This window comes from Ctenopharyngodon idella, chromosome 10 (genome assembly GCF_019924925.1).
Source record: "Ctenopharyngodon idella isolate HZGC_01 chromosome 10, HZGC01, whole genome shotgun sequence".
In the NCBI taxonomy this organism is placed as follows: domain Eukaryota; kingdom Metazoa; phylum Chordata; class Actinopteri; order Cypriniformes; family Xenocyprididae; genus Ctenopharyngodon; species Ctenopharyngodon idella.
In genome coordinates, this window is record NC_067229.1 from 19,067,610 (window position 1) to 19,080,827 (window position 13,218).

Sequence of the window (13,218 nt, forward strand, 5' to 3'; positions counted from 1 at the left end):
TATTACAAAATAGAGCCATTACGGCAACATCAGCCCGCAAATGGATTTGAAATTGAGTGGAAAACCATGCATGCGACGGGTTAGACTCTTAGCTACCTTGAAGGGAATTAAAGAGAGTAAAACATTCACGCCCCGAAAAAGGCCAAAACTAAATGAAAGAAGCGGTGACACTTAGACCAATACTCTTTCAATTGCCTAGACTAAAAAGATGAAAATCAGATTTTTGCAAAGAAAAAAAAAAATGCCTACAAGTAAAAGATCAACATTAATGCTTCTCCAGTTCATTATTCCTTCACGTTACAGTGCAAGATTCAATCCCCCTTGGAAAGCGATTATATTGGCTGAAAGAACTCACTTTGGGTATTTTATTTGGTGCCTGGCCACAAATCCTTTACAACATCAACAAATACTACATTTTTTTTAGTAATGTAAAAATAGCTCAGGTACAGTATGCAATGTCCATATCTTATATGAACAACTGATTCACTGAATCACTTGATTCAGATGCTTCATTTAACTGAAAAAAGTTAAACAGGATTAATTTCAGACCTGCACTATTTTACTTCTTTTTAAAAAGATATATAAAATCAAATCAAAATACAACCCAAATTCCAGAAATGTTGGGACCTTTTTTAAATTTGAATAAAATAAAAACTAAAAGACTTTCAAATCACATGAGCCAATATTTTATTCACAATAGAACATAGATAACATAACAAATGTTAAAACTGAGAAATTTTACGCACAATTTTTATTTTTTTATTTTTATGCACAAAGTGAGCTAATTTCAAATTTGGTGCCTGCTACATGTCTCAAAATAGTTGGGATGGGGGCATGTTTACTATGGTGTAGCATCTCCTCTTCTTTTCAAAACAGAAGACGTCTGGGCATCGAGGTTATGAGTTTCTGGAGTTTTGGTGTTTGGATTTGGTCCCATTCTTGCCTGATATAGGTTTCCAGCTGCTGAAGAGTTTGTGGTCGTCTTTGTCACCAAATGTTCTCTATAGGTGAAAGATCTGGACTGCAGGCAGGCCAATTCAGCACGCGGACTCTTCTACGACGAAGCCATGCTGTTGTAATAGCTGCAGTATGTGGTTTTGCATTGTCCTGCTGAAATACACAAGGCCTTCCCTGAAATAGACGTCACCTGGAGGGGAGCATATGTTGCTCTAAAACCTTTATATACCTTTCAGCATTCATAGTGCCTTCTAAAACATATGGGCAAGCTGCCCATACCGTATGCACTTATGCACCCCCATACCACCAGAGATGCTGGCTTATGAACTGAATGCTAATAACACGCTGGAAGGTCTCCCTACTCTTTAGCCCAGAGGACACGGTGTCCGTGATTTCCAAAAAGAATGTCAAATTTGGACTCGTCTGACCATAGAACACTTTTCCACTTTGAAAATGAGCCTTGGCCCACAGGACACGATGGGGCTTCTACCATGTTCGCATATGGCTTCCTTTTTGTATGATAGAGCTTTAGTTGGCATCTGCAGATGGCACGGTGGATTGTGTTTACCGACAGTGGTTTCTGGAAGTATTCCTGGGCCCATTTAGTGATGTCATTGACACAGTCATGCTAAAGAGTGATGCAGTGTCGTCTGAGGGCCCGAAGACCACGGGCATCCAATAAATGTCTTCTGCTTTGTCCCTTACGCACAGATTTCTCCAGTTTCTCTGAATCTTTTGATGATGTTATGCACTGTAGATGATGAGATTTGCAAAGCCTTTGCAATTTGACGTTGAGGAACATTGTTTTCCATAACCTTTTTATGCACTCTTTCATAGATTGGAGAGCCTCTGCCCATCTTTACTTCTGAGAGAATCTGCCTCTCTAAGACATCCCTTTTATAGCTAATCATGCTACAGACCTGATATCAATTAACTTAATTAGTTGCTAGATGTTCTCCCAGCTGAATCTTTTCAAAATTTCTTGCTTTTTCAGCCATTTGTTGCCCCTGTGCCAACTTTTTTGAGACCTGTAGCAGGCATCAAATTTGTAATAAGCTCATTTAGTGGATAAAAGTGTAAAATGTCTCTGTTTAAACATTTATGTTATCTGTGTTCTATTGTGAATAAAATATTGGCTCATGTGATTTGAAAGTCTTTTATTTATCATTTTATCCAAATGTGAAAAAACGTCCCAACATTTCCGGAATTCGGGTTGTATTTACTACAAATTCTGACATTAATTACTCACACTCATGTCGTTCCAAAATTAAGATATTTTTGATGAAATCCAAGAGCTCTCTGACTCCTCCATAGACAGCCATTTAATTACCACTGTCAAGGTCCAGAAAGGTACTAAAGACATCGTTAAAACAGTCGACGTGACTGCAGTGATTCAACCTTAATCTTATGAAGCGATGAGAATACTTTTTGTGTGCAAAAATAACGACTTTATTCAACAATATCTTCTCTTCTGTGTCATTCTTCTACGCTGTTTACACTCAGTGCTTCCAGGTTCTACGTCAGAACGCCGGCTCAGACATTGTCAATAGGTGCCAACTGGTTGAAACTCTCTTTACATCCTGATAGCAATCAATAATAGAAGTGGTCTAAATAATAATAATAAAAAAGACATATCTTCTGTGGAAGTCTCAGGACCAAAAAACAAAAAAAAACAAAACAAATGTACATCCAATTCAGTCTGAAAGCAATGATACAATGTCCTACCTGCCTGTCATCATATGTATTTCCATACCTCCGAGCACCCTGCTCGTGCAGACATCACACGTCATCAGTGCGTTCAGTGAGGCAATGCACAGTTGTAGACAACAGTCACCAAGCACGAACAAACAGCAGCTGCCTTTTACAGTTTCTCCAGAACCAAAACGAGCTTATGCTGCATTCACGCCATGTCGTAACCTTAACCGTCCTCAGACTCGAATTTGTGCGTTTCTCTGGCAACACTATCAATGCTAAAATGAATCTGCAGCAGTCAGATGGTACAAGTCCAAGCTCTGTAAGTTGTTTACATTCATTGTTATTGTAATGTTATGTGCTTTGAGACATGAGGTAATTTAACACCGTCCCTAGTTTCATGATGCTTTGCAGAATCTGCTCTGTCTGTGCCTGTTCATGTTTTTTTGGAGGAGGCGTGGCTTTGGAGAGCGCTTAGAAGGGAAGGTGAGATCAAATGCTTTCAAAGCTAGCTTGCTATTGCTAGCCTCTCTGAAATTGCCTACCCTACCTTTAAACACAGCCCAGAAGGAGCGAATAGAAGATTGATTACGCACAAGTAATCTAATGTGATCGTCAAACATTCAAAGCATATAAATCAAAACTACCTAATTTTACCAAATGAAATGGCAAACTCATGGAGAGGTAATGACTGTGAAGCTTTGGGGGTGTTAATGGACGTGATCTACTCCATCTATGATATGATCATCATTCTGAAACTGATCCAGATGAACGAAAAAAAAAAAAAAAAACGCTTTTTCCTTTCTTTTTTTTTCAAAAAAAAGAAATAAATACTAGTAACAACTAACACTACGAAATAGTATTAGTTAACAAATCTGATTTGTGAACTAGATTAACCAATTCATTTATAATAACTTGCTCAAAAGAACCATCAACAATCAGAAACTTGACAATTCCGGAGCTTGACAGTCATCAAAAACTGTGTGAAGATTCTGCAAACGTTCTCCTTTCTGTCTTCCACAGACAAAATACATACATTTGGGTTTGGGACAACACAAGGGTGAATAAATAACGAAAGAATTTCAGTTCTCTCTGTGAAATATCGACAAACACAAGTGATACGGAGATACTAGTTGAAACCGAAAACTGATGCACCCTGTAAAAAAAAGTACTTAAACAAGCATTACCTTTTCTGCAGATTGTGCCGTCCCAAAGAAAATAGGAATGAAGGCGAGCCACACAATGCAAGTGGTGTACATGGTGAAGCCGATGGGTTTGGCTTCGTTGAAGTTTTCAGGAACGCCTCGCGTCTTGATGGCATATACCGTACATGTTACCATCAGCAAGATGCTGTATCCTAAAGAGCAAATGATTTGTAGGTCTGTAATGTCACACTTGAGAACCCCTCGGGCCTTGTCGGGGTTTATGGTCTTCTGCTCATCGTAATCAATTATGGTGTTCGGAGGATCCACTCCGAACCATATGAGGACCCCTAAGAGCTGGACGGAGATGAGGCTAGACGTGATTGCTAACTGAGACGTCGGGCTGATCAGTTTAGGTGGAGTAACCGACTTCTTCCCTTCCTCAAAGATCCGGTAGATTCGATTGGTCTTAGTGAGCAGAGCAGCATAGCTGATACACATTCCCAACCCGAGGAAGATTCGTCTAAAGGAGCAAACGGCCATATCCGGTGTGGCAATCATTACAAAGGTGATGATGTAACACAGGAATATCCCGGTCAGCAGAACGTAGCTAAGCTCCCTCCCGGATGCTCTTACAATTGGCGTGTCATTGTAGCGGATGAACGTTGCCATGACGAAGATAGTGGCAATGATACCGAGCATAGCCAAAAAGACAGGAATGACGGCCCAGGGAGAATGCCACTCCAGCTTGACGATTGGGATGGGCTGGCAGGCCGTCCGGTTGGGGTTTGGCCGCATGTTGTAAGCACACAGCTTGCAAGAAGTCTCGTCGTACTGGTACTGGTAGCCATCACAGGGCTCGCAGTGCCAGCAGCATGGCATGCCTTTCACCATCTTCTTGCGTTGTCCCGTCTTACAGGGCAGACTGCAGACCGAACTGGGTATTTCCATCTCACCGTTGGGCCACTGCATGTCATCGATCTAAAAAGAAATGGACACAAATCAGCATGTTGGTCAATGACACTGACTTTTTTGTCTATTTTTTTTATGAAATTGGTTAATCACAATGATTTAATCATCAATGACTTGAATACACCACTTTAATGATGAGTCCTGAGTTTCTGAATTTTAAATTTATTATTGTTTGGGGGTGTATGAAGCCAAAAATGTCAGGTTGATACATCTGCCCTTATATCAGGAAAGAATACATAAGGAAAAATAAAAAAATCCTAAACAAAATTAAATTTTTGAAAATAAATCCTTATAAAAATAAATAAACAAATATTACAAAAAACGCAAAACAAAAATCACAAAACAAAATCAAAACAATAACAACATAGGACAAAAAAAAAAACGCAACAAAACAATACAATAAAAACAAAATAAAACAATACAATAAAAAAACAAAACACAAAACAAACAAAAAAATAAAACAACAATACAAACCAACTAAAATAAACACAACAAAACGAAACAAAGCAAAGACAAAAAACAATACAATACACAAAAACAAAACAGGATACAAAACACAACTAAACAAACCAAAATGAAACCAAAACAAAACACAAAAACACAACTAAACTAAACAAAAAACAACATTAAAACTAAAACAAAAATCAAAATAAACAAAATAAACAACACAACAAAACAAAAGAATAAACAAATAAAAATAAAACAAAAAAAGGAAATTACATAACAGCAGACTCTCATGCTGTCATGACTGTGTGCCAAGGTCAAAAAGTCTCTTAAAATATCAGATACTTTATGATTGGTAGTGTATTTCAAAGTAATGAAAAGCTCTGGAGTTTTCAAGAATGTATATTACAATTTCAGAAGAAATACTTTAAGAGCAACAGAACCAACATGCCCCCCCCCCCCCCCCCCTTTTTTTTTTTTTAACAAGTTAATTATGTACACCCATGAAAGGGTGTAAATGCTTTTAAGTGTGATCAGAGGGAAGAAAAGAAAAATACATAATTTTGAGTCTGCTTATTGCTTTCCGTCCACTCCCTTATACCTCCTTTAATATGCACTTTGAATTTCATGCCTTTCATTCAAACATTGCTGATTGCAGTGTGATTACCAATGATTTCTTTTAGCCCTTCGTGGCAACAATCACCATGGAGACGGCTGCATTTTAATGGAAAGAGGCAATAAGAGGGCGGTGAGAGAAATGTGGGAAATGCCACTTTTTGGAATGCGTGAATAAATCACATAACATAACAAAAGAGCACTAAAAACACTGAGTAAATGCGAGAATGATTACAGGTTTGGATTCAGTGGAGAAAATTCACTTTCAACAAGAGGCCTGCATGAAAATAGAATTTGAAAAATGCACAGGATTAGACAAACAAGGAATTGTGTTCATTTAAAGGAACAGTTCACCCAAAAACTAAATTGATGCCAGGTTTTCTTTTGGGGGTGGCCCTTTAAAAAATGTTGTCATCAGAATGTTTATGCTTTATTAAACTATCAATGAAGAGTTTGACTAAAAACAACATTAACACCCAAACTCAGTTATGAATGGCTTCACCAGAGGACAGCCAGAGGCAATTAGTGACAGAGTAACATTCCATTACACCTGGCTATTATTGGGTCGTGTTTGCTTTCAGGAGCACAGAGCATTTCGCTATTTCCGTGGCAACCTGTGTGAATGTCGGACTGACACCTGCAGATGCCATAATGAAAAGCCACATCAATCCAGATGACGCACTCCGGAGCCCAGCTGATTGGACACGGAGAGCATTCTGCCACCCAAACAAAAGCAGAAAGACAGCGCAGTTAATTTAGCGACTGAATCCCATCTGGGGGTCGGGGTGGAAAGGCACAAGAAAGAATGAGAGGACTTTTTTCTTGTTCATGGTCTCTGAATCTTATTTTAAATTCCTTGCACCATACTATCTCCTTTCTTGCTGTCGTTTTTCTATCCAACTCTCTCGCAACAATGCACCAATCCTCCTATCAGGCATCAGGGTTGGATAAATTCAGAATTTAGGAAATGGCCCCTTTTTAATTCATGACAAGTATTAAAATAAGAGGAAGAGTAATTGAAAAAAAATTCAGAGGATAAACAAAATTGCAAACTATATATACATATATATATATATATATATATATATATATATATATATATATATATATATATATATATATATATAAAAACTGAAAGTATGGACAAAATAGTTAAAACCACTTTAATTTAAGACATCCAATTCCAAATGTTGCTCAACCCTGCAACACGTGTGCAAAGATTATGCACAAATATCCGTACTTTAATGAGTTGCTATTACCATTAGCTGCATTAAAAAAGCTAGCATGATATCAGACGCTAAAGCATGATACATGCAAAGATGAAAAACACATACATCCACACCCTCATGAGATTGGCTTGCCAGGAGCAACAGTCGGAGCAGAATCAATTATTTACCCAGAACACCAAATATCTCTCTGATAGAACAGAGACAGCAGTGCTGCTCTAAATTATTGAAGCCTGTTCGCTCAGATGATGTCACAATCGAGAAAAGAACCTGAGAATTACTCCCTGAGCCCAGTCATCTACATTACAATACCACACATTTCTCTGAGCCGGCGTTTCGTAAGCTAAAACTTAGGTGAAAACTAATGATTTCAAATTGTTGTTAAACCAAATCAGAATCAATGCAAAGCAAGCTGAAAACATATACCCACTGAAGCTAGTGATGAAGCGGTTTGGAATCAATGCTTTGAAGCGCATATTAACAGGCCAAGTCACATGATTTCACAAATACTGTTTAGAAAAGTTTCTATAGCTGTTATGGTTTGATGAACCCCTTGAACAAGTGTCAAAAGTGTGGCTATAACTGATCTCAAGTCAAGTGCTGTAATGAAATCAGGCATTTAAAAAACTGATTCAAACTGTGTATTTAAAGTTGTTGTAGATTGCCTGTAGATTAAAAAGTATGGCAATAGTTTCAGTCCATTTTGCATTTACATGTATTTCACCTGAGTGTGCAGTGTCAAAATAAAAATCCTCTCCCATGGCCTCATGGGATAGTGAAGTGAAAACCAGTTCAGCACTACAGAATCTCGTTGGAAATAGTAGGTCGTCCGGGTATTTTTCACCTCTAGTTTTATGAATACTGTGAATTTCGGCTTTTCACATACTTCTACTTTCACATACACAATTTTTCATCAACTATGTAGTAGGGAAGTATATGATTTCTGATGAAGCCAATATGTTGCCCAGAGTCTTGAAAAATTAAAACACTCTCACCTTAGAAAACAGAAACCAATGTATCAAATACGTTCAGAGGAAATGTCACAACTGGATATCTACTGTACAGACAACTGCAGGAAAGTGTGAAACTAACTAAAAGTAAACTGAAATGTAAATTTGAAAGTAGTTAAAAAAAAAAAAAAAAAAACTAATTTATAAGTACAACAGCTCACAAGTTCACAGCTGAAAAACTTTGAGCCATCACACTAGCAGGCTAACAGGGAGGAGTTGTTGTTTTTGTACCGAAAGACGTAGCATTATCATTAAAGCTGTTTTCCAGTCAAACAACCTGAATCAAAGCAGAACTAGGAATACATTACAACCCTCAACCTGAGTTCGAAGCACTTTTCAAACCTAAACTTCCAGCTTCTACTGACAACCGGTAATTTATTTTTCCACTAGCTTGAGTTCTTTAATCTGGGCCTCCTTTCTTGTTCAAGAAAAGGTCCAAAACAAAGTTACAAGTGAACCAGCCAAGTCCCCACACTTGATTTGCCAAGCTACAGTTCTATTTAAAGAGCAATCTCTACCTCTGGGCGAATCAGATCTAGTATCATCTGCTATCATTTCTTTCAGTCGAGCGAACATTGGGGGGTTGGTGGCTAGTAGGCAGTCATGAAGGAAGGCCATTTAGGGTCATTGGGAAATTGTCGACTGAGAGATTAAGAAACTCAAACTAACTACAGCAGCACTGACACTGGTACAACAAAAGTCAATTACTTGTCCCTCAGCAACAGATTGCCTCCGCTTTTTCGAAGCATACACACCATGAGGTTCCCAGATTTTACTGATTAGCTGTCTCGCCACACATTTTAAATGTAAACTGCTTAGAAAGTACACAAGATAATGAAAAAGACTTGTCAGGCTTCAATCCAAAAGGGACAGACTGACAGTGTTATTGTCCCTGAACCAATTTAGTTGACTACTGTAGCTTCGGAGTTTAAAGTTGCAGACACATTTCTGCAGGTCTGAAGTTTCTAGTTTCTGGACTTGAAAGAATAATGACTGTTTATAACCATTTATAAACATCTTTCATTGGTCAGATCAACAGATAGCCATGCCTAAAACTCACCTTCTTGGTTGAGCCACTGTTGCTATGCTGGCCTGCTTGGGTCAACGTTTTATATATACAGGTGCTGGTCATATAATTAGAATATCATCAAAAAGTTGATTTATTTCACTAATTCCATTCAAAAAGTGAAACTTGTATATTATATTCATTCATTACACACAGACTGATATATTTCAAATGTTTATTTCTTTTAATTTTGATGATTATAACTGACAACTAAGGAAAATCCCAAATTCAGTATCTCAGAAAATTAGAATATTTTGAAAAGGTTCAATATTGAAGACACCTGGTGCCACACTCTAATCAGCTAATTAACTCAAAACACCTGCAAAGGCCTTTAAATGGTCTCTCAGTCTAGTTCTGTAGGCTACACAATCATGGGGAAGACTGCTGACTTGACAGTTGTCCAAAAGACGACCATTGACACCTTGCACAAGGAGGGCAAGACAAAAAAGGTAATTGCAAAAAAGGCTGGCTGTTCACAGAGCTCTGTGTCCAAGCACATTAATAGAGAGGCGAAGGGAAGGAAAAGATGTGGTAGAAAAAAGTGTACAAGCAATAGGGATAACTGCACCCTGGAGAGGATTGTGAAACAAAACCCATTCAAAAATGTGGGGGAGATTCACAAAGAGTGGACTGCAGCTGGAGTCAGTGCTTCAAGAACCACTACACACAGACGTATGCAAGACATGGGTTTCAGCTGTCGCATTCCTTGTGTCAAGCCACTCTTGAACAACAGACAGCATCAGAAGCGTCTCGCCTGGGCTAAAGACAAAAAGGACTGGACTGCTGCTGAGTGGTCCAAAGTTATGTTCTCTGATGAAAGTAAATTTTGCATTTCCTTTGGAAATCAGGGTCCCAGAGTCTGGAGGAAGAGAGGAGAGGCACACAGTCTACGTTGCTTGAGGTCCGGTGTAAAGTTTCCACAGTCAGTGATGGTTTGGGGTGCCATGTCATCTGCTGGTGTTGGTCCACTGTGTTTTCTGAGGTCCAAGGTCAACGCAGCCGTATACCAGGAAGTTTTAGAGCACTTCATGCTTCCTGCTGCTGACCAATTTTATGGAGATGCAGATTTCATTTTCCAACAGGACTTGGCACCTGCACACAGTGCCAAAGCTACCAGTACCTGGTTTAAGGACCATGGTATCCCTGTTCTTAATTGGCCAGCAAACTCGCCTGACCTTAACCCCATAGAAAATCTATGGGGCATTGTGAAGAGGAAGACGCGATATGCCAGACCCAACAATGCAGAAGAGCTGAAGGCCACTATCAGAGCAACCTGGGCTCTTATATCACCTGAGCAGTGCCACAGACTGATCGACTGCATGCCACACCGCATTGCCGCAGTAATTCAGGCAAAAGGAGCCCCAACTAAGTATTGAGTGCTGTACATGCTCATACTTTTCAGTTGGCCAAGATTTCTAAAAATCCTTTCTTTGTATTGGTCGTAAGTAATATTCTAATTTTCTGAGATACTGAATTTGGGATATATATATATATATAAAATATACATACAGTATATATAAAACGTATATATATATAAACAGTTGCTATCAAAAGTGATTCAGCCCCCTTAACCTGCAAGACAGTTCGCTGCTGAGAACAAAATTTTATGAAAACAATTCATCAAAGGCATCGGTAAACTATTATATACAGTTTATCAATACGCATTTGAGTGATTCTGAGAATGTAAAATTGATGAAAAATGAAAGAAAAGAAAAAAAAAAATCATACTGGCTCTAATGTATGTACAAAATTATTCAGTCCCCAAAAATCAAATTTTGTGCAGAATCTTTTATTCTTTATAACCTTCAATCAACGCTGCCTGTAAGTGCTTAGAAGCTTCTGTTACCTCTCTACTCCAGTCTTGGCCCAAAAAGCTTCAGATCACTAATAGTCTTTTGTTTCCATGTTACCACTGCTTTCTACAAATTCCATCAAATATTTTCAATGAGATTTCAATCTGAATACTGTACAGGCCACTCAAGAACATTCACGACTGATCCCTGAACTAAGCTTGTTTGACCATGGAGATGGTGTTCTTCTGCTAATAAACATTGCCTTTTTTGCACCAGATATATCGCTGATCCATGGGGCCAAAAAGTTCCAGTTTGGTCACATCTCCCATTAAACATTCTTCCACAACTCCACAGGTATATCCAAATGAATGTAAGAATATTCAAGTCAGACTTTTATATTCTTCTTGGTCAAGAGTGGCATTTGGCATAGCTGCAAAACTTATGAACAGAAGAACACCATCTCCATGGTCAAACATAAAGGTGGTCCAGTCTTGTTATAGGGGTTCTTTGCTGTTGCAGGAAGTAGAACTCTTACTGTATGATGGACATCATGAAGGACATATCAAGGACATATTGGAGGTTATAAAAATAAAAGGTTCTGCACAAAATGTGACTTTTGGGGGTTGAATAATTTTGTACACGTATGTTTAGAGCCAGTTTGAATTATTATTATTTTTTTCAATAACTTCTCTGAATCATTCAAATGTGTATTAATAAACTTTGTATAACAGTTTACTAATGCCTTTGATGAAATGTAATATATATATATATATATATATATATATATATAAGCAATGAGGTACGAGAGGCTGTGCTGTATCGTGTATAAGTCATGGCTGAAGGGCGTTGTTAGGCACGTACCTTATTGCTTATATAAAACGGTTACCACACAATACAAATATTAAAGCCAAAAATATGTATCAATGCAACTTTCATGAAGTAAACTTTCACTAAAGCCTTCCTTCCGCCGGCAAAAAATAGTCCCTGACCGTGAACAGCAACAGAAGAAGACTGTCTTTATGAGTGTGTCAGTCAGTAGCGAAGACTTTTACATTGAAAAGACTGAATTGTTGTGAACACGGAACTAGACGCAGCTGACAAATGCTTTGACTAGTGCTGTCAGTATTGTGAATAAAACACAGCTATTGACCAATCAGAATCAAGGGCAGGAACTAACCGTTTTAAAAATTGTATATATATATAACTGTAACTGAAATTGTTATATTAATATAACTATATTAATTATGAAAAGTTATAAGTTACCTCTGTTTTTGGAAACGAAAGGTGAGGTTATCTGCTTACTTACTCTTAAACATACCCAGGTATGTCACATAACCTGCTTTCTGGAATACCCCCTGACTTAGATTAACCTTGTTTACAGTCATCATAAACACTGATAAACAGATATGTGACTGCACATGCTATAGGTCTATTACTGAACCATGTTGCTACAAAGCTTAGGCTAATAAATCATATTTTATTTCTGAATGATTTATTCCAATTATTATAATAGGGTTTGTCACCCAGCAATCTTAAGATGCCTTTGAATCAAACAACTATCTTTATTTCAATCTTTTTATTAAAGAAATATTTCACCCAGAAATTAAATAATTCTGTCATCATTTACTCACCCTAAAGTCATTCCAGTTCATGAGAGATTATGAGAGATGTACTGTTCTGTAAGAATGCTCGATTCATGAATAAACTGTTTTAGAGTCCCAGTTCATAAAACTCTGAATAATTCATTCAAGAATCTTGTTCTCGACTAAATCTTGTTGCAGCAGTTAACTGTGAACTGCAGAGAAATATTATCAGTTAATAATCATTTAGATTTTCATTTAGAATCATTAGGTTCCCAACCCCCCTCCCCCCCTCACAGAAAGCTGTTATATGAAGACTTGGAATATAGTGCATGATGAGTCATTGGAACTACTTGTATGATACTTCATGGTACTTTATGTCCTTTTTCATGTTTTATAGCTCCAGTCCCCATATATATATATATATATATATATATATACAGTGGGTACGGAAAGTATTCAGACCCCCTTAAATTTTTCACTCTTTGTTATATTGCAGCCATTTGCATGCAACAAGTTTTTCACACCTGGATTTGGGGATCCTCTGCCATTCCTCCTTGCAGATCCTCTCCAGTTCTGTCAGGTTGGATGGTAAACGTTGGTGGACAGCCATTTTTAGGTCTCTCCAGAGATGCTCAATTGGGTTTAAGTCAGGGCTCTGGCTGGGCCATTCAAGAACAGTCACGGAGTTGTTGTGAAGCCACTCCTTTGTTATTTTAGC

General features: G+C 38.0%; 1 protein-coding gene across 3 annotated transcripts in view; it reads right to left on the reverse strand.

The window, feature by feature from the left end:
- Positions 1 to 13,218, reverse strand: part of LOC127520505 (metabotropic glutamate receptor 7) — a 221,886-nt gene that overhangs the window by 51,768 nt on the left and 156,900 nt on the right. For all 3 annotated transcript variants that reach the window (XM_051908667.1, XM_051908666.1, XM_051908668.1), the window contains one exon: positions 3,837 to 4,772. In XM_051908667.1, the coding sequence (XP_051764627.1) occupies positions 3,837 to 4,772 (936 nt within the window). The remainder of the gene's footprint in view (positions 1 to 3,836; positions 4,773 to 13,218) is intronic.